The sequence below is a fragment of the Acipenser ruthenus genome, chromosome 1 (genome assembly GCF_902713425.1).
Source record: "Acipenser ruthenus chromosome 1, fAciRut3.2 maternal haplotype, whole genome shotgun sequence".
NCBI classification, from domain to species: domain Eukaryota; kingdom Metazoa; phylum Chordata; class Actinopteri; order Acipenseriformes; family Acipenseridae; genus Acipenser; species Acipenser ruthenus.
Window position 1 is genome coordinate 117,581,068 of NC_081189.1, and position 24,838 is coordinate 117,605,905.

At 42.6% G+C, this 24,838-nt stretch overlaps 1 protein-coding gene across 2 annotated transcripts in view; it reads right to left on the bottom strand.

The window, feature by feature from the left end:
- Positions 1–466: 466 nt before the first annotated feature.
- LOC117420971 (solute carrier family 4 member 11-like) overlaps positions 467–24,838 on the bottom strand; it is a 38,649-nt gene continuing 14,277 nt past the window's right edge. For both annotated transcript variants that reach the window (XM_034034789.3, XM_034034787.3), the window contains exons 5-20: positions 24,490–24,715; positions 23,243–23,324; positions 22,987–23,110; positions 21,621–21,827; positions 20,630–20,714; positions 17,305–17,430; positions 9,717–9,830; positions 9,435–9,567; positions 7,531–7,604; positions 6,487–6,694; positions 5,744–5,850; positions 5,264–5,429; positions 3,528–3,701; positions 2,644–2,839; positions 1,814–1,983; positions 467–1,060 (exon numbers count right to left, since the gene is read on the bottom strand). In XM_034034789.3, the coding sequence (XP_033890680.3) occupies positions 994–1,060; positions 1,814–1,983; positions 2,644–2,839; positions 3,528–3,701; positions 5,264–5,429; positions 5,744–5,850; positions 6,487–6,694; positions 7,531–7,604; positions 9,435–9,567; positions 9,717–9,830; positions 17,305–17,430; positions 20,630–20,714; positions 21,621–21,827; positions 22,987–23,110; positions 23,243–23,324; positions 24,490–24,715 (2,259 nt within the window). In that variant the 3' untranslated portion in view covers positions 467–993. The remainder of the gene's footprint in view (positions 1,061–1,813; positions 1,984–2,643; positions 2,840–3,527; positions 3,702–5,263; positions 5,430–5,743; positions 5,851–6,486; positions 6,695–7,530; positions 7,605–9,434; positions 9,568–9,716; positions 9,831–17,304; positions 17,431–20,629; positions 20,715–21,620; positions 21,828–22,986; positions 23,111–23,242; positions 23,325–24,489; positions 24,716–24,838) is intronic.

The following is a 24,838-nucleotide window of genomic DNA, read 5'->3' on the forward strand; positions in this document are numbered from 1 at the left end:
GCTTGAAAATCAGGGTTATTCCACCAAATATTGATTTCTGAACTCTTCCTAAGTCAAAACATTAGTATTGTGTTGTTTAAAAATGAATATGAACTTATTTTCTTTGCATTATTCGAGGTCTGACAACACTGCATCTTTTTTGTTATTTTGACCAGTTGTCATTTTCTGCAAATAAATGCTCTAAATGAAATTCAAATTCTAGTTTATAGAATAAAACAAAAATGTTCATTTTACCCAAACACATACCTATAAATAGTAAAACCAGAGAAACTGATAATTTTGCAGTGGTCTCTTAATTTTTTCCAGAGCTGTATATATATATATATATATATATATATATATATATATATATATATATATATATATATATATATATATATATATATATATATATATATATATATATATATATATATATATATATATATATATATATATATATATATACACTCCACACTGGGCAGCAGTGTGGAGTAGTGGTTAGGGCTCTGGACTCTTGACCGGGGGGTTGTGGGTTCAATCTCAGGTGGGGGACACTGCTGCTGTACCCTAGGTACTTTACCTAGATTGCTCCAGTAAAAATCCAACTGTATAAATGGGTAATTGTATGTAAAAATAATGTGATATCTTGTAACAGTTGTAAGTCACCCTGGATAAGGGCGTATACAAAGAACAAAATAATAATAATAATAATAATAATATAGTATTATTGGCAATGTTTAAAATATTTGTATAGACTTTCAAACATTAAAAGTAAACCATAAAATCTAATCGAATGAAATAGAAAACACACCCCAGGTTATTACTGCAGAAGTCTGTCCCACAATCATAGCAATGACTGATTGTCAGTCCAAGTGCTTAGAAAAGGCGCCACAAAAGTGAATACCATCAGTTACTAATAGAAAACATTATATGTAAAAAGTGCACTTGTAAAATCCCTGTTCTATTGGGAGTTCCAGCTGAAATCCAATTCCTGTCATTATCCAGCAGTCCTCACATGTGTTGTGCATCCATTGTGTCCAAGTACTTGGCTTCGATAATCTTGGGAAGCAGGTAGTTCCTTTGGGAATAGATCAAGGTATGTAAGTTAGATAACTGAAGTTAGTCCCAAATCTTGATAGTCTTGAAGCAACAGAACCAGTTGTCTCTTAATAGATTTTTCCCCCAAGCAGTTTGCCTTCACGTATTTTGCAATCTGGGCAACATGAAGACAAACTGTCCGCTCCACAGAAAAAGCACAGAGGGCAATTTGAAATCCTAAAAGTTATCAAGTGAGTAATTTCACTTGCTATAATCCCCTCAGTCACTGTGTGTATTACTGTACCATCTTCATTTTTCTATGTATCTATTTGATAATGCATATATGGCACATCAACTTCTCGAACTCCACAGAGTTCACACAAACTATTTTAAAAATTCTATTTAAAAATTGTGGCCGAAGGGGATATAAAGAATTGTACCACCTTTTACTGCAATGCACAAAAATAACAGCCCATGTTCTGAAGGAGTCAACCTCCTATCACAGCTCAAATAAAACTGGTGAAAAACGCAGATGAGACCCTCACTGATCAGTCACTACTCCGCAACGTGCTACGTCTGCTTCCTGACCCCGTTGTTGCCATAGACACGCCCCTTACTGTGTATCAGTACAACCCCTCAGGGAACAGGCGAGTCTCAAGCCCAGCTTCCCCTATAACTCCTATGGGACTGATAGGATGTTACAATATATTTATTCTAGGAAATGTAATTGCTGTATATACTAGACCAGGGCACCACTTGCTCCTGCACTCCCACACTGCCAGTGCTTTTTTACCTGACAGGGATCAGTGTGATCATGATGAGAGGGAAGATCATCTTCATGTAGGGCAGGGGGTACATCCCAAAGGCACACAGGACGAGCAGCTGCAGCATCTGAAGCCCAGTGAAATAGTGAATCTTCCTCTGGGGCACTTTCCGGATATAGTGGGTAGGGGGGTAGGAGGTCTGGAGAGAAAGAAGAAGGGGAGAGAGATGATCAGTTTGTTTTGAAACATTAGTTTTGTTCACAATACTGTACGCATTGTTGAGACCAGCGTCTTATAAAGACCAGCTCACCATTCAGATTAGTCCCTTTTAATTGAGAGCCGATCTGAAAATCCGCCTGTATTCGGACCGTCACCCTATTTAGACCACGGTTTTACATAACTATATATTAAAATGCCCAAATGAGAATTACAGTTTGGGGAGGAGTTGCTTAGATTCAGGTTCCTACTCCTCTCCTATACTGTTCATATAGTTCATCCGGCAGGGGTAGGGTTAGGGTTGGGGATAGTCAAGAAAGTCTTGAGACCTGGATCCAGGGGCGATTATAACAACAGCAGCATTTCATTTACATAGCACCTTTCATGCCACGGCTGTCCCAAAGTGCTTTACAGACATTCATTTTATTGGCAAGCATGTAGTTCTTATGGTGAGAATTAAAACTGTCACAGTCTCAGAATACGTAATAATCTGTGACCGGGTATTCCAGAGCCTCAGGAGCAAAACAAGCTAAAAGCCCTATCTAATACATATAATACTTCAACCTTTGAGACACATGCAGGCTTCTTTGACAACAGTCTAGGAAAGGTTCGTGAGCATCAAACTTTCTAGACGTGTCCTCACCTGCTCTTTGAGGAGAAGCGCCATGCGGTCACACAGCTGGTTGCCGTCGATGGAGGTGAGGGCGATGTAGAGGAAGAGGCCGTACAGGACGGGTTTGGGAATCCACTGCAGGGGCACGGGCAGCAGGAACACAGACACGCCCAGCAGGATGTTGGCAGCAAGTGAGGTGAGACGGGTCTCCTTCACACTGACAATCCTGGCAGGGTGGTGGAGAGGGGAGCAGAGCAGAGGTTAGTGCCGCTGCTCCTCACTCAAAGAACAGAGCTAATCCATGATGGTTGCTAGGAAGGTGTTACTCAACACGGGCAGCACAGAAAAGAGGCTTGATTTCAGATAGCAGGATCAAATAGAGGAATCTCACAGTGTGGTGTGTTAACCCTCTACTGACTGCTGAATGACCAAACATCTTCCATTCTCATGCTTCACGTGTACATTATATTACTAGCACATGGGTGTTTTAAGTTCTATTACAAGACTATCATGAATAGTCTATTTTGATGTTCGATTGGGAAGTGAGTTGCTGATTTCTCTAATAACATATAAAGCATATCTTTGAGCACGGTAACAAATTGTCCTATTAAACGAGATTCCCTTAATAGGGACACATAATGGCCTAGGAAAGGGTCAGCCTTGGGGAAACCGAACGTCCTCTCGTCACTCCAAAACTTTTCTTATTTTCTGACCATTTTGCAAAAAGTAGGAGTCAGATTGCTGCCACCTGAAACAAACCTCTAGATAGAAAAATAAAACGGAGTGCTGAACAAGTGGATTTGCACAGACACTAACAGCTTGGCATCAATCTTTACACCCCTTAAATGAGAAGCCCTGCCCTCCTGCCCCCGCTGTTCACACAGTGATAGATAGAAACGTGGAGGAACACTTACGTCTCGTACAGGTGTCCGTTCTCCACACGCTGCTCCACGCAGGCCAGCTGGTGAACGTGCAGGGTGGAGTGTGGGAACGCGGCGTGCATCCATGGCAACCCCAAGACTGACATCAGAACATTGATGAGCCCTGACAACATCAGGTCCCAGTGATAGGCCGTGCCCTTCAGCAGCCTGCAGTACAGAACCATTCAAATAGAGTCAAATAGGGTCACGTTCTACAATACTACTAAAACTACTACCCATGTATGGTTAAGGTTGGAAGCACAAAACGAATCTATACTGTTCTTTGACATAAAAGCAGTGATTTGTTTGGGGTAGTGTTGATAACAGACTACATTTCAGAAAGGTTGATAGCATATCCCTTATAAAAGTTTATCAAGGTTTGCCATGTTGTTTAAAATGCTTTACCATGCCTCTCTGGACTTTAAAATGCTCACCTATGGTTTACCATTCTTTCAATATGCTTTATTACACTTTGCCATGCTTTTACTATGGAAAATAAGGGATAAGAGATGCACAGACAGACATTTATTTTTCCATTTTTTTAATGTACTGTAACATTATTTTCTGCAGGTGCTTTGGCATGAGAACTTTTGTTCAAGTTGTTTTAAAATCCTTGTGAAATAATCATGAGTATTCAGCCACCAGGTGGCATGTGATCAGTTCAAAGAAAATACTCAAGACACTACAATCGCAAACATGCACAAAGTTTATCTAGCACTTTAAACACTCTCATACTTAGAAAACTATTCAGTACCATCAGTCAATCAGCTTCCAGCTCGAGCAGGCTTCTATCAGACAGTAGATGCCCACTGCTGCTACGACACACGGCATCAACTGTGAACCCAATTTAAAATCAATCTGTGCAAGTACCGGCTTTTTCATTAATGAAAGCTCAGTTCACATCTACTGTACAGCAAATACTAAACAAACACCTAATTGGTCCAAATTTATTTTATCCACCAAAACCAGCCAATCAATACTTTGCAGCGACAAAAGCAACCAATCCTGTACCCGCAACTGCCGAGTCAGCCAATCACAGCCTGTTAGCTCAGCTGAACCCAGACAGCATCTTTCAACAACAAACCGAGACACAGACAGTTAAGTAATATTGCTCCATTCAGATATCTGTCTGTCCAGATAAACTATAAGCAGCTCTAAAGTAAACAATATATTTATTAAAAAAAAAAAACTCTATGTATTTGACCCTTTATGTTCATTTTCAGAACTATTTTCCTAAAGCCTTTCTCAGCGGAAGGGTACCCAAAGAATCATTACAAGTTTAAGGTACATCTATAAAGTGCTGAGGACTCATAACTCCAGTCGCGGTCAACTACCACATGGTAGACCATTCGTCAACAGGCACTATCACTTATTACTGTCATACATTATAAGAAGAGTTTGTGAATTTCACATCAGTTTGCATTGGGCTAGATTCTCAAAGCTATTTCCTCAGCACAATTTTTTACCAAAGCAGAAATAAACTTGTGTTAGGGACTTGTGAGTACAGCAGTCTGAAGTTTTATTTCTTGTTAGTTTTTATCTTTCAGACACCAAAGATGACTTGGAGTAAATTTGGAGCATATGTATAAAAGGGTAAATAAAGCCATTTAAAAGCAGATGTATTTTAATAACTGTGGCTTTCTTGCATATTCCTGAAAGATAAGATTCAGTGGCTGAGTAGCGTAGTGCAGTAGCAGCCTACTGGTGTCCCCTGAGCCACTGGTTCATACCTGTTCTCTGGCGCGTTGGTCAGTGACATCACGATGTTCTGGTCAATGAAGATGAGCAGAGCCAGGAGGAATCCCAGCCCCATTGCGCTCACAACATTCATGGGGGAGAGCTCGTGGAACGAAGCCACGTTGAACATCTTACCGGCGTGGAAAGTGAACATTGGAACTGCAGAAGGACGAGGCAGACAAGGTTTATTCAGGGGCTGCTTTTTTATTGTTTTGTAAAAACAAGACAACACTTTGTATAGTACACCATCATTGTGGGCAGAGGGTCAGAAAATCTCTGGCACAAGTACATAAAACATCAGAGTTTCCCTTACAACGAGTTGCATGAAATGTGATGTTACATGGACTTCAGAAACTATGCATGTACTTTAGAGTAAATGCATGTACATACACGCGACTCCAACATGCAAGGTGAAGCACTCCATACTGAAAGAGACGCTGACCTATTGCTTGGATTCAAGGTGCGATACTTACGGTGTATATCTAAGAACAGGTAGGATCCCACGAAGGAGCACGTCAGGACGGAGATGGGCAGGGCACAGTCTGACAGGACTTCTCGTACTTTGGCGTGGAGGAAGGGGCTGAAATGCAAGAAAAAGAGAAGTTCTCATTAAATGCATTCCCTTGAGACTGAGCCATTAAACGCTGCAGATATGTCACACAAGGAATGCAATAATAAATTCAACTGTTTCAGGGTGAGTGTTTGCCAGAAGTATTTTCTAAACTGCTGCCATAAGATGTTAAGTGAATTAAAAGCTAAATACTTTGGAAAAAATATTTGAGCATGGAAACTCCAGCACAACACTATTAAGACCTTTATTGTAAATCACAAAGCCAATCTCAGCCAATCAGAACTCCAGATCATATTTTGCCATGAGTGTTGCCTTGTTCGTGGTACAATTTGGATGACCAGATCAAACCTGTCAGTACTTTTTAAATCCTGTTTTTCGTGCACCTCATTGCAAAAACAAGAAAGATAGCAGTTAGCTCTTGTACCATAAATTGTTAAAACATGATTTATAACAAGCTAATATGTAGAGTTGACCTTGTCTCCTATGCTATAGGAGTTTTCACAAGAAGACATGCTTTGCAAGACATAAGAGACAGAGACATATTAGCTTACAGAAGAACTGATCTTGACTTGAAATGCACAGCCCCCTCTTTTGAGTGCCCTAGAGCTGAAAATGTTTTCCAGTGTTGTGTTAGCAGTCCCTCACCTTCTCTTGAACTGGTAGAGTGTGTATCCAAGCCACACGGTACCCAGCATGAGCAGCAGACTGAGCACAGTGCTCTCCCGTCCGCACAGCACCATGTCCGTTATCCCAGAGGAGGCGTTACTGCTGTGCCCAGGGAAGCGCGTCGCATTCGCTACATGATCCACGGTGCCATTCTCAAACTGCGGATCGTGGTAATATTTGCGGAAAACTAAAAAAAAAAAAAATCCAAATGCATTTGAGTTATGAATATCAGCAGTTATTTTACCGTGGGTCTTTTTTTGTTGTTTTTTGTTTAAATGGTCTTTGAGATTTGAGGTTGTGGAATGAATTTTTAAAAATCCAACTAAACATTGTCTTAGATGTCATTGTGTTTTCAGATGAGACCCTCGTCTCCCCTGCCCAGCGCCAGGTTAGTCACTTGTCCAGCCTGCAGATGGAGCTATTTGTTTGCTTAATTGAATGTATGGCTGGTAATACAGGTCTAGATTAGCACTAACCTTAAACTACCTAATGCTATTGTAGGTGAGGTTATCCAAGATTAGTAGTTATCAGGGACTATGAAACCAGCTGGTAATGTTTTATATGTTCTCCTGTTTTAAACAGGCCAGCATAAAATGTAACTGTTACTTTACAGTTGAGTCTAAACCAATTCTCTAGTGGGTGTCTCATTTCAGAATATCAAATATGGTCCATATGTTCTAATTTTCGTCTATGTTGATGTTGTCCCAAAGAGTTCTTAGTTGTGTACATTCTAAAGTAAATTGAGCTGTTTGTTTGTTTTCTTTTTGACTACTGGATAGAAGATTACAAGTTAAATGCTCTGGCATGGCAGCAAAGTTCAGTTCAGTTAACTGCCGGGCTGTCAACAACCAGATTTAAGCCCAAACCATGAACTCGAGACATGCAATGTCTGGGCTGAATGTTGATGGAATTTAATTGTTTAATTGTATTTAGCCAATTATGTACATCCCGCGCCCCCCCGCCCCCGCCCCCGCCCCCCAATCTGGAACCTGTCATTAAAAAGCAGAAAACACTCCTACTTACTTTTCACAGTCCCTTTGACTGCATCCGCCACGAATGCAACGGAAATAAAAAGAGCAATTACTTCTTCTGTTGACCTGAAAGAAAAAAACAGAGCAATTTGTAAATAAAAACGGACAGTCTGATAATGGACTAACTGTGAAGGGTGAAGACATGGGTTCAAATCTGCCCTTAGTGACAAGTGAACCCATAGTGTCACCGGGTCTCAGCAATTAGGCACATGTTGCACCAGGCTTTGATGGATACGGTGACTGAACTGCTTCCTTACTCTCCGAGGAAAGCTTCAGGCAAGATTGTGGGGAAATATAAGCCCACACGACTGCAGTACCTTGTGGGATGATTTGAAACAGGGATGCTGATGGTGCCGACTTGAATAGAAAACAGTGGCTGTATCTATCAAATGTTTGCACTGACCCTACCATTCAAGGCCAGTGCCAAGCAAAGATGCTGCATTTATTAATATCTCAGAGCAAAGCTGACCAAGTTTTGTGAAGTTGCATGAAGACGTATGGCTCATTATGATCTGTCAAAAGGGTCTTTATCCGGCAGCCTTAAGACAAGTTTAATTAGTCTTTGAAACACTGAAAGTGGGTGCTGTCCAGGGTTCTGAAGGCCAGTCATTCACATAGGTTAGGCGCTGCACACAAAGTTGCATACAGAGCTGGCACATACCTTCATATGTGCTCAACACATAACACTAATCTAGTCAAAGTGTGTGCTTTCTTTACTGTGTCATGGCCCTTTTATGCCTGTGTCACAACTAAAGTAAACAAATAAAAGCCTATAGCCAAGCTTCTCTAAATTGTATACCTTTCTTTAAAGCCAGATAAATGCTGTGATTCAGTACTAAAAGGTATAACAGGGAAGTAACAGGTGTAACAGGTTGTAGCAGGGTGATTGCCCTGCACATGGGGAAATTAGTGTTGGTGTAATTTATATGTGGAAACAGGTTTGTTTCGTGTGCTTTTTGGAGTTGTTATGTTTGATTAAATGATTGTTTACAGACGGGCACTCAATTGAGACTTGCTGCCAGCTAGGTTTGGTTGAGAGGAAGGGCAGCGAGTGACTGGCTGTGCCGGTCCTCAATCAGCAGGTGGGCGGGTCTCAACTGAGTGTCCGTCAGCTTAAAAACATCCGGTGGGGATCATTCTGGGCAACTGCACCACCATGCTACAGAGGGGAGCTGTGCATACTCAGGGGGAGAGAGTCTGCTCTGCAGGAACTACAGCTACGCAACCCTGAAACTGCAACACAGTGTTTGTGAAGGCAATGCCCAGCCAAGGCCGTATGAAGAAGCAGGAGTCGCCGTATGAATACCAGCTCATAAGTAAGTTAGTTTAGGGGATAGTGATCCCAAGTAATGTATAGTGAGGGTTACGTAGTGTAGCCGGTTCCTGGAGCGGGACGCCTCGTTTTTAAGGCTAGTGCTCGTCCTGTGTGGCACCTTTTATTTGTAGTTTTTTTGTTTTATTTTGGCTTTTGCACATTTTCCTGTATGTGTCCTCTGTGCACTACCATCGCTGGTAGCTGCACATGACCCGTTTGTTTACTTTGTTTGTGAATAAGTCCTGCGCACCTGAGTGCAGTTTCAACTCCAGCTCCCATGTCTCTGTCTTGCATATGAGCAGTTACCCACACACGTGACATGAATACCCTGTCCCACAGGTGTAACAGGTGGGCCACATATTCAACAAGATAAATTGGATACAGACATTCATATGGATTAGTTGTGTACCACAGATCCTGAATTGGATTCCTGTGTTTAAACACTAAATTAAACAACTGAATGTTGGATTTGAATACAGTAGATACAGTATATTTCAAAATGAAAACGTTAGAAAAATGCACCAAGCAGGTAGATCTCAAGGCTTGCTGTGCAAGTACAGTTTACATGGAGCATGACTGACCGTTTGAAGAGCTTCATCACCAGGCTCACATTGAAAACAGCCCCAAGAATGAGAAAGAAGCTGTTCCACAGACCAATGCAAGCGTAGAAAGCTGCAAAGTTTATACTGTAGTCATCACAGATTCCTCGAATCACTGAAAGAGAGCATGCTGGTTTATAGTCTCCATTCACCAACTTCCTCAGACCTCGTTTTACCTTCTGATTGATCATTGTCTGCTTCCCGATTAAAAAAAGAACACAGACACACACGCGCACATGCGCACACACACAAATTATAAATTACCACTGATAAACAGAGCGAGAGGGGCTGTCGTTAAGGGAATGACCAACGGTGAACCAGAAAACAGGGAGTAGATAATTCCGCCAATGCCTTGCCCAATGATTGTCTTCTGCACATCTGTAAAGATAATAAAAACAAAACATCATTTGGTGAACCCTCACATGATCTTTCTGAAGCCAAGGGGGGTTGGGGGGGGTCCTGACAATAAAGCTGCTGTCACACTGAAGGCTCTTTGAGCCAACACAAATAGTCATTCAGTTAATATAAAATCAATCCCATTAAATGTTTGCACCACTATTTAGTTTCATCACCAGGCATCTCAAATTACTTAGATTGCTGAATTAGGCAATGAAACAACAAACATCAAAAAATATCAAAGCAAGCAGCTTCTCACTGTTATGGCTGAGGAAAATCATCTCTGTAGTTGCAGACAGTCATGCTAGATCATTTCATTTTGTTCTATCTGTCCTGAGCCGAAGGACTGCAGAATAATGACTGCTGTACTCTGAGAAGTTATGAGGTTTAACATCATTACTGTTAGTGATTCCTAATAAAAATGCCAGTCTGTTTATTAACACTTTGAATCCCAGTGTTGTTCCTGAAAACAAATGATTTTATATATATATATATATATATATATATATATATATATATATATATATATATACACACACACACACACACACACACACACAGTTGTAGGCAAAGGTTTACATACCCCAATGGAAATTTATAATTTCTAGAAATGTAATGAAAACAAAGAATTTTAGCAAGAGCTTTGCTTTTGTGGATGAGGAAAAAAGTTACAAGAAATAGATGTCTACAATTATTTTAGCAATTTGTTTTTATGCTAATTCAAAAGTATTCATACCCTTTGATGCTATGATAGTATTGTCTACAAAGTGCTAGAATTTCAATATGATAATGCAGAACCTAACTCTAGAAAAGTCTAGAAAATGCTGGATTATAGGTGAACATTCTTTGAGAGTATAAAAGGGTTAGGCATAGGATGATTGCTGTCATTAACAATAAGTCAATATGGGAAAAAGTAAAGAACTGAAGACCTTAGGCAGAAAATGATTTACTGTCATAAAGCTGGAGAAGATTTCCAAGCATTTGAGTATCCCAATTTCAGCTATTGTTTCTTTTATCAAGAACCTTGATTTTATTCTTCTTTAACCATTCTGAAGTAGATTTTGATGTGTGGTTTGGATCGTTGTCGTGTTGAAATGTCCAGTTGTGCTTTAAATGTTAGCTTGCGAGGTTCAGGGGGCGTGGAGCTGGGGGGGCCGCTAATCTCTAATCTTTCAATTTTCTAATCTCCAGTTAATTAGTTCTATTTACTATTTAAGACCTGATCACCTGCACCTTTTCTGTCTTGTGTTTCGTTTTTTAGCAAACGCTCAGACGCCGTCGTTTCGTGCTTCACCTCTAATATCTAAACTTCGTTGCCTCGCTCACGCAGGTCGTTTCTCTGCACATCGCTGCCAAGATATTATCAATCATTTTCTTACCTGCTCAGGTGATCTTTCTTTTCAGTCAGCTTCTCTTTCGGCTCCAAGAGCTCCAACGTTACTCTTTCTTGTTCCATCCGGTCTCCACCTCGGCATCATAGCCGTCCAAAGCGCAGCTCCATTACTCAACTTGTCTGTAACCTTATCAGAAAGTCTGGTCCTCCGTTAAACTTCCAAGCTCCTTCAACATGACATCCTCATTCCCGTTGTCTGCGATTGCCTTACCTTAGCTCTATTTAATTCTACCACGAAGTTTTGTCGGCTTAATCCTTCTTTACTCCTCGCTTGTAATCAGACGCCCCTCCCCTCGCTCCCACTGAGCCAGCACAATTACCGTTTCATCGGAAGATCCTGCCCTGGACCTCCATCAGCTACGTTCAACATTTTAAAGACGTATCCAGCCCATTCTAAACTCAATTTAACTAGTGGCGGCTCGTGACTCGACTGGTCACAACATTCTCCAACTACACTATTGTACTGTAACTTTTCCACCGGCGTCTTACAGACTATGGTTACCACGGCAACGCCTTTATTGAGTGACTGCGGGGAGTGGTAAGTTGTCATGGTGACCAGGCGGCTTCATCAGGCTCTGCGTGCTCTGCGCCTCAGCACTGCAATCTTCCGGCTTCCTGTTGCTGCACTTTCACAACTGGCGGAGACCAATTCAACGCGCCGAACCATAACATCTAAATATTGCGTTAACTTATTTCTATTCATGACTATCTGTCCTAAACATGTCTAGAATATTTATTATTCAAATCTAAAGGAATAAGCAAATGTTGTTCTACATAGACAAGGATTTTAATCGTAATAACTTCTTAGATTCTACCCTGATTCACTCAGGTCAATGATGTAATTCCAATCATAACCTCTAGATGGCAGTATAATACCACAAGCTCTCTCTCTATACATTTAAACCAGTTTGGTTTCGCTGCAAAGCTCAGACACTACAGCTTTTCTATCTATTCCCGCAGTTCTCACTCGGATGGATTCTCGGGAGTTCCCCTCCTGCCTCATCCTCCGTCTATCTATATCGAATGACATTCTTCAATTTCAACTCTTACCCCCCTCCCCCCGCCCCTTTGAGACGGACTGCTCCTGACCAAATCTATAGATATTTCAACAGCCTCAGAGCAGCGGATTCTTCATCCTCTTAGGTTCTACAGCAGCCTCAGCTCTATGTATTCTCCATCTCTGGCTTCATCTAAATCAGTTTAACTCACAGTCCAATATCCACCGCATTCAGCAGATGTCTGTGCTCTACAGCAGATCATCACACTACCGATGGCAATCCACCATTCACTATTACAGATCCCTGCTTCAGCAGATATCGGCGTTCTGCAGCAGACCACCACGCTCTACCAATGGCAGTCCACCATTCACAATAACAGATCACCGCTTCAGCAGATCTCTCTCTACAGCAGACCACCGCTCATTATTGACAGCACTTCTTTGTTTACTTCCTCAGATCTCTGCACCGTCCAGCAGATCCCATCCTCTACTGTTAATTGCTCCTCCCTGCAGCAGACCTCTGCTCCCTCTTCAGATCTACTCACTGTTCTAGCATGCAAGTTGCTTTAGTTCAGTCTAAATCTGTACCTGCACTACTCCAGATCTTCCAACGCTTCCGCTTTCCTCCAATACGCAGATCGTGGAAGCATTCCGCAGTCAAGGCTAATGCTAATCCTCATCTAATCAAAAAATACGAGGTGCTTGTCTTTCTCAGCAATCTATTTATATGTCCACACATCCTCTCAAATATTACAGCATTAATACATGGTGAGAGACGCGGTGAGACTGGAAATCTGTCTTGTTTATGAGTTAAGGAGTTCCACTCTAGGAGAATAACTGGAGTTGTGAAACCCAGTCTCTCAATGTGAGTTCACCTTTTCCATTTCAAGCAGACATGATAGTAGCAGACCACAGATCGATCCCGTATTCACTGACACATAGGATAGTCAACATCTCATCTCTGCCCTCCATTCCAGTAAATGGAGCACAAAGCGTGCTGAGCTTCCCCAGCAGTCGATTTACACACGTTCGTCAGTTCCAGCTGCTACCTCAACTGTCAGTTCCAGCTCCCCTTCGGCCTCCACTTTTAGTGTTCAAGTTCCGTCGACTGGTCCCGTCTGCTGCGTGCCCCCCCCCCCCCCCCCCGATTCACCAGCTGTCATTTGACTGAATCATCCTCTCAGTAACCTCCTTCAATCTGCGCAGCATTTCGTATCTGCAGCTCTCTCCCTCCTTCGACAGCTTCATATTGTACAGCTTGGTCAGTGTTCTAAACATTCTGTGCCAGAATCTGATTCATCCTATTCCTTCAAATCAAACCAGATCATGGCTTTCATCGTCCAGCTAGGGATTTTTTCTTCCCACCATTCTCTCCATACCAGTAGTTTGTCTGACTCTTTCCGGAATCTTCAAAGTTCCCCCCCCCCCCCCTGCTGCACCTTCCAGCCTGCCTATATCAACAGACATTCTCCATTCACTCCATTCTCTACTCTTTGGAAAGTTTGCTTGTCCCCTTACGAAGATCTCCTCATGGAGACCATCTGCCTAACAGCTGATTCTTAAGAGCCTTCCCTTCTGCCTCACCTTCCCGCTGTCCGCATCAATGACCATTCTCAGTTTGCTCATTCTACTCTTCTGAAATGCCGCTTCTCCCCATACAAGGATCTACCTATGGAGATCATCTGCATCTGAGCCCTCTTCGGTCTCCTTAGGAGCTCAGAATTCACAGTTCTAATTTACGCCATCATTCAGTTGTGTACCTCCAGACGGATCCATTTCGGCGCGGTCAGTTAATTCAGCTGTCAAGCAGATTCCCCTATCTGCCCCTTATTTTCAACGTCAAGGTATCTCATCTGCTTCTCGGCCGCCTTCGGCTTCCTCAGAAGCTCAGACTTCACAGTCCCTCAGCTTCAAGCTTCCCTGCAGCGACGAAGATCTCCTAATCAGCCAACCTCTCCACCCTCCTTTCTAGAGCAGGCCTCCTTCCTCAGCTGTATTCTCCCCATTCATTTCGTATAGGTGCAGCTACCTCTGCTGCGAGAGCCAACATCAACCACAGTCTGATCAAGACCGTGGGCCGCTGGTCCTCTTCCGCAGTAGATTATTACGTTCAGAACTCGCAGTTTCTTCTGCTTCTGATTTACTTCACCATTCGGTCGTACCTCCAAGAGGGATCAATTTCAACGTGGTTAGTCCATTCAGCTGTCAAGTAGAGTCCCCTATCTGCCCCTTTTCATCATCAAGGTATCTCCCCAGCAAGAACCCCCCCCCCCCCCCAGGACCCTCTGTTCATTGATTCCTCTCGCTCCTATCATCACTCATCAACCCTCCTTCCACCCTCCAGAGCAAGCCTCCCTCCTCTACTTCACCCCCTCATTGATTTCTCTCGCTCCTAGGATCACTCGTCACTGGATTCCAACCTACCTTGCCTCCAGAGCGGGCCTTCCCCCCCCCAATCATTCCGTAGGCACAGCCCCCTCTGCTGCGAGGGCCAACATCACTCACAGCCTTCTTCGGCTTCCTCGGAAGCTCAGAATACACAGTTTCTTCAGCTTCAAGCTTCCCTGCAGCGACGAAAATCTCCTAATCAGCCCAGCTCTCCTCCCTCCTTTCTAGAACAGGCCTCCCTCCTCAGCTGTATTCTCCCCATTCATTTCGTATAGGTGCAGCTACCTCCGCTGCAAGAGCCAGCATCAATCACAGTCTGATCAAGACCATGGGCCGCTTGTCCTCTTCCGCAGTAGACTATTACGTCCATTCATCTCCCTTCGATATAGCAGCAGCCCATTTTAAAATTGCTAGCATGCCCGGAGTGGGGGCTACCTGTTCGCCGGGGCCACCTGAGGTTTTCCCCTAAATTCGCTTCGAGGGGTTTTTTCCTCTCCACTGAGCGGCAGGTATACACATAGTCAGGTATACACAGTCACATCCCATTAACAAATTTACTAATTCCCCTTTGTTCGTCCTTCTGGTCTTTTGTTTGTTTGTTTATGTTATGCGTTGGCATGTTCTGTCTTGTTTGTCTCAAGGTGTGGGAATTTTCGTAGGTGCCGGGGGTCCATCCTTTGGGGGGCAAGTGAGGCTCACTTCCCCGACCTCAGGGCTAGGCAGCCGCCTCCCTTACCTTCAGGGGTTCTCACAGCGTGAGTCAGAGCGGACCCCCGGCCAAACTCTGTTCTGTTGCAGCTCCTGCGCTCATCTCACTCGAGGCTCTCTTCTATTCTGCCTCTCTTCAGGACGTGGTCACTCGTGCCGAGTCCTATACTAACCTCAATGCTCTGTCCTTATTTTCAGGTCCCAGGCAGCGTGATGTCTCGGCCAATCAGGGGTTTTACGAGCGCCCCTTACATAAGCCTCAAATGCTGGGTACCTCTCTCATCTCCTCCCGAGGGGTGGCTTTTCAAGTCTAACCCTCATATGTGTTTTCAGGTTGCCGGGTCCTCCGCCCCTGGGATGTCGACAGCATCGGCCCCAGTCGACGACCTCTTTTCTATCCCGTTTCCGGTTGCCGGGTCCTCCACCCCTGGGATGTCGACAGCGTTGGCCCCAGTCGACGACCTCTTTTCTATCCTGTTTCCGGTTGCCGGGTCCTCCGCCCCTGGGATGTCGACAGCGTCGGCCCCAGTCGGTGACCACATTCTGTCCTACTAACTGCTCCTTGCTGCTTCTTCTGCCTTATCTTTCCCCCCCAGCTCACGCCCAGTGAAACCAAGTTTTGCAGCAGAGGGTTTCAGGTGATTGGCCAATATCTTTTGGTATGCTATGGAATCCATTTTACCACGTGTTGAAACTATATTTCCTGTGTCATTAGAGGAAAAACAGCCCCATAGAAGGATATTACCACCTCCATGCTTGACAGTAGGCATGGTGTTCTTTTCTTTGTACGCCTCACCAGACTTTCTCCAAACGGAACAACGATCAGCGTGACCAAATAGCTCGATTTTTTGTTTCATCACTCCACAAAACCTTTGACAAGAACTCATATCCATTATTCAAATTCCAGTTTGCAAACTTTAAGAGATTCTCCTTGTGACGTTTTCCTAAGTGGCTTTTTCCTTGGCCTGCCACCATTGAGACCTTTACCATGCAATACTCGACCTATGGTTGAAATGGAAACCCCAGTCCCACTTGCAGCTAATTCACTTTGAATATAGTCTAGTTGTTCTTGGTGAAAGAACATTCTTTCTTCCAGACCGAGGGAGCATTGTGACAGTACCATGTCTTGTACTTCTTGATAATAGAAACAATAGTTGAAATTGAGATACTCAGATGCTTGGAAATCTTGTATCCTTCTCCAGCTTTATGACAATAAATCATTTTCTGCCTAAGGTCTTCAGTTCTTTACTTTTTCCCCATATTGACTTGTTAGTAATGACAGGAATCATCCTATGCCTAACCCTTTTATACACTCTAAGAATGTTCACCTACAATCCAGCATTTTCTAGACTTTTCTAGAATTAGGTTCTGCATCATATTGAAATTTCTAGCACCTTGTAGACAATACTATCATAGAATACTTTTGAATTTGCATTTTTGAAGTTTTGCTAAAAAAATTGATGAAATAAATAATATTTCAACATTTTTTTTCCCTCATCCACAAAATAAATATTTGCTACAAAAGATTTTTCCTAAAATTCTTTGTTTGAGAAATTTCTAGAAATTATATATTACACAACTGTATATATGCAGATCACACTCATTAATACACTTTATACAATGTACACTTCTATTCTCATGCCAAAATGATGTAGCGTCATATCGTCTCCACTTTAAAAAGCACTGCATTAATGAAAGCATTGCACGAATAAAGAGGTGCAGGTGGGGTTATAGAAGGCAATTAGTTCAACATTTTTATCATCAAAACCACACAGCAAAATTGTTGTTAAAGTTAGAGTTTTTGTGATTATTCAGGTCCTTGTGAAACAGGTGTTAGAATTAAATGGAGATTTGTTATCTAGAATGTTCACTGAGTTAAAAGTTCCACAATTTGAAATTGTGTTTATTTTCTGAAGTGTTTAGTGCAGTTGTGAGAGCTGAGGGAAGTGCAGCAGGAGATATTTTCTTACCGATTTCTCCCCGTGTGCTCTCATCGTTCAACGAACCAAAGGCTATTGCTGGCAGAAGGATGGCGATGTACAGAAAGATGGCTGTTGTGATGTACTTCACGATTGTCTTGTTTTCCCCAACTATTCCTAATGGATACAAAATTGAAGAGCACTGATAATGATGCAAAATGGGCCATTCCATGAATGGTAGGTTTGCCATGCGGACAATCAATAGTAGAGAAATGGCAAGCCAGTGGTTTTGTGGTGATTAGTCTATCCCAGTGGTTCTCAAACTTCGTGGCACTGTGACCCCCTTCTACCAATAAAAATGACTTTGCGACCCCACTGCCCTGCATTACTTCAGAATAGTTAGTATTGATAAGTAAAACATGCATTACAAGACAATGTCAACAAAACTAAAATAACCATTGCTTGTTTTTACAGAAAACAGTATGAATAATAATAATACATTTTTAAAAAATTACAGTACTTTCCTAATGCATGGATGAACACAAATGCTTGAACACATGTGGCTGAGGTAAAAGGCAAAGGTCCTCTGCAAGGTAAGCTTGCAAAGCAAGCCATTTAGCATCTACAAGATTTTCGACCAGCAGAGAATTGTTGTCGGAAAGAAATTCTCACTTCCTCTCTGAGCTCAAACAAACGATTGAGTACCTTGTCCCGCAACAGCCAGCAAACTTCTGTGTGGTAAAATAGCTGACTGTGCTCTACTCCCATCTCATCACACAAAACTCCAAACAGGCAGGCATTTGTTGGACGAGACTTAATAAAACTGACAATGCAAACAGCTTCGTCAAGAACTTGTTTCAGAACGGGCGGCATTTTTTATTTTTTTTTTGCAATAAAGGCTTGACTGTGTATCATGCAGGGAGTCCAAATGGCTTGTGGTTCACTCTGGTGACCAACCCGCTGTTTCTTCCTGTCATGGCACAAGCACAGGCACTGTAAATGCATACACAGCGCTGCCATTCCAAGCCAGCATCGGAGACAAAACCACCCAAAAGAGCAAAGAGTTCCCGTCGTCTTCAAATCTAATGTTGATCAGCATCTGAGCAGCACATGACACACCAGTCATTTCATCCAATTGAATAGCAAAAAAAAACAACACTTTGTTCATTGATCACTTACTCATACAGGTCAATAGCCATACTGGGAATACGCCTGGCACCACTGTCATTAGACAGGGGAAGCGACTCAAGCTGGCTGGCAGCACTTTGTCCCATCATAATCGAAACCACCTGCTTGGCACACGGTAGAAAAACAGTTTCTCCAATATTGTGGGGTTTACCAGTTTTGGCTCTCCAGTGTGACACAGTAAAAGATGCACAGAGAGCCTTTTCGTTAGTTGTAGCCACCAACTTGAGTACTTTTGTCTGGCCTTTAGCTCTGTCAACTTTCACTGAAAGAAATCAATAGGTTTCCCTTGAAGAGAACCGTGCTTTGTCTGCAAGTGCCACAACATTTTGATGGTTTTAAACTCTCCTTAGCCAGCACTTCACCACACACCATGCACTGTGGCTGCGGCTCCTCTTCAGATTCAAACCAGGTAAAACCATATTCCAAATACTTTTTATCATACTTTCGGGTTCTGGGTTTTTCTTGCTGATCGGATCCTTGTTGTCAGCACTTCTTCTGCTTGCAGTGCCGCTCGACTCCCCTTCATTACTACCGTTTCCAACACTCTTCTTCAGAAAACGCTCCATTTTAAAATACTGTAGCAAAATATTATTGCTATGGTGAAGAAGGAACACGGACCGATACTGGGTAGGGAGGGATAGAAAATAAAAGGAGGTATGCATCAAAACACACAATAAAATATAAAGGGTAAACAAAACACTCTCGTACACTGCACTTTCTTTATCATTTTCCAATGGGACAGAAGCTCTAGCCAATCTCCAAACTAGCTCATGGAGCACAGATTTCACCCAATATTTATACCCCACAGCCACCCCACAACTGCAACATTTAACCAGCCCCCAACCACTCTCCCATCTTGTAACCCCCCCCCCCCCTCCCACCAGATGCACACCGTCCCATGTGCACCCTTCCCGCGCTGGCGAGGGATCAGTCCTGGTGCAGAGTATGCACCCATTATAACTATAGGTAAATAAGATTTGCCGGGCTGTAGCCCGTGCCCTGTCATGCATCCAGCAACGTACTGCTAGTTCTTGTATTAACACAATATTGCCATTTGCAACAGAACTTGCAAACAGCTCATGCAGCATTATCCTGTAGCGGCAAATGCTACAATATAGTGTGGAGTAGTGGTTAGGGCTCTGGACTCTTGACCGGAGGGTCATGGGTTCAATCCCCAGTGGGGGACACTGCTGTTGTACCCTTGAGCAAGGTACTTTATCTAGATTGTTCCAGTAAAAACCCAACTGCATAAATGGGTAATTGTATGTAAAAATAATGTGATATCTTGTAAGTCGCCCTGGATAAGGGCGTCTGCTAAGAAATAATATTTAGTAAAACTTTCTGAACTCTCATCACAGCAAATATAGTTGAGTTAACACTACAGAAGTGTATTCCGCTGATTGGCTGACATGCAAGACTGGTACAGAAGTGCTGATTGGCTGACATGCAATTTTTAATTGCACAAGTATTCGAGACCACATTGAAAGACTTGCGACCCACAGTTTGAGAACCGCTGGTCTATCCTATTAAACAGAGGTTTGATTGATTACCAGAAAGCCACATTCTAAAAGGTATTGACAATGTCGACCCAAGTGACTTTTTTGGACCTGAAAAAAGAAACGAGGACCAGGGGTCACAAATGGAGATTAGATAAAGGGGCATTCAGAACAGAAAATAGGAGGCACTTTTTACACAGAGAATCGTGAGGGTCTGGAACCAACTCCCCAGTAATGTTGTTGAAGCTGACACCCTGAGATCCTTCAAGAAGCTGCTTGATGAGATTCTGGGATCAATAAGCTACTAACAACCAAACGAGCAAGATGGGCTGAATGGCCTCCTCTCGTTTGTAAACTTTCTTACATTCTTAAGTTCTAGTCTTGCCAATGCTGGGTCCAACTTGAATTTACCATAGTTGACCATGTTTTTCTAATATGTTTTGCCATGCTTCTTGGGGTTTTACAATACTTACCTATGCTTTACCATGCTTTCACTGCATTTTATTACATTTTGCTATGCTTTTACTATGGGAAACTTTTAATAGCTTCCATCTCCCTTCTTTATCCCAGAAGGAAAAGATATGGAAGCTTGCTGAGGTTACGTGCCCCTTTAAACTCTGACAAACACTGTCTTGTTCCTATTAAAGTCTCCACGTTCAGTTTTAAAGAACAAAGAAACTGGTTTCACCCACCATCTGTGAAGTCTGAAGGGTAAAGAGGCAGCCGACGACACAAGTCAGTGTAAATCCCTCTGCCAGCCCTGAGGAAGTCCTGACTCTGAAAACAGACAAAAACAGTTTATCAATCCTTAAATATGAGACAATACTTCCTTTGCATTCTATTTTCAAGATCCTGAAGGGGTGGGGGGCAGTATGTGTGTCTCAGAATAAATTGTTCTTATTTCAAGATAAAGCTAATGTTTCAATTTCCACTGAATCTCAAGTTTCAGACAGGTTCCCAGATGTTGTTTCCGGAGCTGTTATGTGCCAATCAATAATGTGCCACAGTTGACACCCCCACAAAGTAGTGCGACTGCTGTATAATGCTTTGTCTTAAAGGCTGAACCTAAAACATAATTTAGTCCAACAATCCCCAGCCCATCCCTCACCCCATTCCCCCTTCAAGTTGGGGTATTTCCACTCCCCACCCAGCCATTTCCTTCGGCACAGACGGTGGTCTGGTGCAATGAACAACCGATCCTGTTTTACCACTATTTTAGTTTTTTCACTCACGCCACCTGAAATTAATTCACTTGGTCCTCCAGATAGATTCTAACCCAGTTCTTGAAGTCAAGACCAGTATCCTAGATTACCCAGATGTTCGAAGTGAAATACTAGCACATCATGTTCAGTCCTGATACATACAGTACATTGGGTCATTCCAGCTCCAGTGTTTCCTCTGTTTGTGGTTAATGATGACACATAAACCATGACTGCTGGAGAAAAGGGTTCCACGATAGGTGTTGTGTGCATGCAGAAGGATTGTGTAACTCACACTCATGAGATTGTCTGAAGTTTGCACAGACGTCACCTTTGATGACATTTGGTCTCATCCATGTTGCTGATGACCTAGTCATATGAAGTTACTATCATTTTGAAAACATGTTTCAAGGGCTTTCCAACAAAGAATAATTCAATTGAGCAAGCAACCCCTTGGTGCACTGGATCTGGAATGAGCTCCTACCCTGAGGGGCTTGTCACTGTGTGGGTCTGTGCCCTCAGCCTCGGAGGCAGGCTCCTGGAGAATGGTGGTGAGCTGGTGCCTGTGGTTGACCAGGGCCTCTTTAAACTCCTCCTCTGTTTTGGCCTCTAGCAGTTTCTGCCGGAAGCTGATGTCAGAGAACATGGTGGCGAACGTGCGGGCCAGCTCTATGGCAGTCTTGGTGCTTTTCTGACAGAGAGAGAAGTTTAGGGGTGCAGATTAACAAGAGAATAGAAGTTAGTGTAGCCTCATGCCACCCCCAAGCAACATCTTCAATGGATTTTCTCAGAGGTTTATATGGAGCTTCTAAAGGTATGTAAGGATCATTTCAGGTTAAATAACAGCCAAAAGAGGTTACCTTTGTATTAAAAGTTAGTCTATGGACATATTTACCTTATAATGCAATCCCTGTAACAGTAATAATGTAAATTATAACATGAAGCCTCCAGCGTCATATTATTATAATTAAAGCTAAATCAAAAACAGTTCAAGTTTATTGGGGCGTAACATTCATTTTAAAGTGTTTAAAATGTCATAACAGATTCATGATCATAAATCTATATTCATAAATGTCTTACTTAATCATTTCTAGTTTTGAGTGTTCTTTTGTTTGAAAGCAAGTAGTTCTAACAGAATAAATCACAGTATTCTACATTTCTGTTACAGTTCAGACTACATTAGGTGCTGATAAATAATTAATACAAGGTTTAACATGAAGTGCTGACTGTATTGTGAATTGGGATTTATTTAAGTTACTGTTCATGTTATTGAAAAATGTCTATCCTGTCGAGGGTGAGAAATTATGTTTGTGTAGCCTTCTCCTTTCTGTCTGCCTAACGCTTCTGTTTTATAGTTCTAGTTGAGAGAGACTTGAGGTATTGGCGGACACAGCAGTAAGCAACTGTAGGCATTTCCTAGCAAATTACCAAATCATAACTCAATCATAAAACAAAAGTAATGCTAAAATAAACTTGGTCTGTAAACAAACGTTTTGACAAAAAGTGTATCCATACCTCAGATAAAGCTGGCTCTTATCCATGTTGTATCTATATATCACTGGGACTTAATAATCTTCATACAACAACCGTAGCACAGTAACAGAATACTGCTTTGTTTCTGTGTCAGAATATGTAAGAATACACCATCTTGTTTTCCTGATACCCTACAGCTTAAGCGGCACCTGGACCCTGGACCCTGCCCCCCCCCCTCCCCTTTATTATTTGATTACTTCATCAATACACCTGCCGACCATTTCTCTCACCTCTTATTGAGCCTCATATTGAAACTTGTGCTCCATGATCAGGTATGCAATGGCCCCCGTTGTTCTAAAACCTCTTATGACTGTTACCATTTTGTGTGGTGCCAGGACCAATATGACGTATCTGACTTCACAGCAGTTCTCCCCCCAGTTCTGAGGCCGCTCCAGCCGGGAGATGCAGACGTGTCGCCTCGGAAGGTTCTTGGTGTTGCAGCTGTGGAGCAATACAAAGCAGCAGTGAACAGGACTAACCTGACCAGTTTGTAAATAGCTCAGGTGTCAGTGTTTCTGAAGAGACATCCCCGGTCACGCAATCAGCTCTCTGCTCAGCTGCTGTTTCACTTACATGACACAGAGCCAGGACTGCTGGTACTGAATCCCTGTGACGGTGGCTGTCACGCATTGAATTGTTTCCGACAGGAGATGGACTGTTGGAAAAAGAAATAAAGAGAAGATCAAGTCAGCTCACTGTTAGGTTAAACCAGGGGTCAGCAACCTGTAGATTGTGAGGCGTTTCAGGATTTTTTTAATAACCAAATGGGGCTTTTAGGACAAAACGAGAGAGGAAAAAAAACGGAAATTAGTGGTAGGTATAGGTATCGAAAAACCTAGGTGCCTGCTACAAAAGTACCCAACAGATTGTAGGCAGTGCATTGAGCCTCTCAGTAATAATGGACCTTGAAACTGAACTTTAAGATGCATTTTCAGTTCCATTATCACACAGTAATGGACCTGGGGTTGTCCATTTGATCAGTGAAAATGTATTAAATGTTTTCTACAGCACTGATTAAAACAAGTATTCCAATATTTTCCAAACAAGGTTGCTGTTCCCTGGATGAATGATTTAAAGAGAAAATGTGAATAGGATTTTATTCCACTCAGAAGATGTTTTCCCAGAAGATCATTTTACACCATGGGGGTCTATATTGAATTGATCTCAGTGACGGCAGATCTAAATTTAGCAGCTGTTCAAATCTAGAAACAGGAACCTTCCCATTCCCAAGAACAGATTGAAGAAAATCACATGTCCTGACAACTGATGTTGCTATTTTTTAACCCTGATACACAAAGGGACCTGGTAGTGAGATCGACCACCCGATCAATTGAATGGACCCCAACGTGTGTTTCAAGAGTGATTCTGGGTTTCTAAAGCACATCGTGACTTTACCTAAGCCAACCACAAAACTCTAAGGAAATGAACTCATGGTGTAATTGAATGACACAAATGTCCTGTGCATATCACAAGCTTACCGTTTCCAAAGAAAGCGCAATTTTGAACTTTCTCTGTACAAGAAAAAACAGCAAGGACAAGTATATCATATATATATATATATGATATACTATACATATTATTCATGAGTCTAACTACCCTTACAATGGCCTGCTACTGTAATTAAGGACACACTACGGAAGCCCCGGAAAAAAGATTTACATGAAACTGGAAAAATAGCTGAAAATATGCCCTATTTATAACGCATGCATGTTTTTTATTGTCAGGACAACTTCCCATACAGTCTCTCATTTGTATAAAAAGTCTATAATAGATAACCAGCAGCCCCTCCACCCCCCTGCCTGCAGTTTCAGCCGGCTCACCGTTGCGCCCTGGTGGCATCCATGCGTCTGTGAACAGCATGCTCATGACACTGTCTAAGTTGCAGTCAGGTTCGTTATTGTCCTGGGCCACGTGCTGCAACATCTCCCTGAGCACATCGTCCAGCGAGGCGGCTGTCTCGTCCAGCAAGATACTAGCGCGGGCCAAGAAGCCGTCCAGGTCGCGGTGAGCACGGATCTCCTCCTCGAAGTTCATGAGCTTCACGTACTACACAGAGGAGACACGAGGCAAGACCGACCGCTCATCACTGACAGGGATAGCTCAAAATGCATTAGAAACTGCAAGATCCACACATCTTGGACTTAAAGGAAATGTACCTTTAACTTGTTA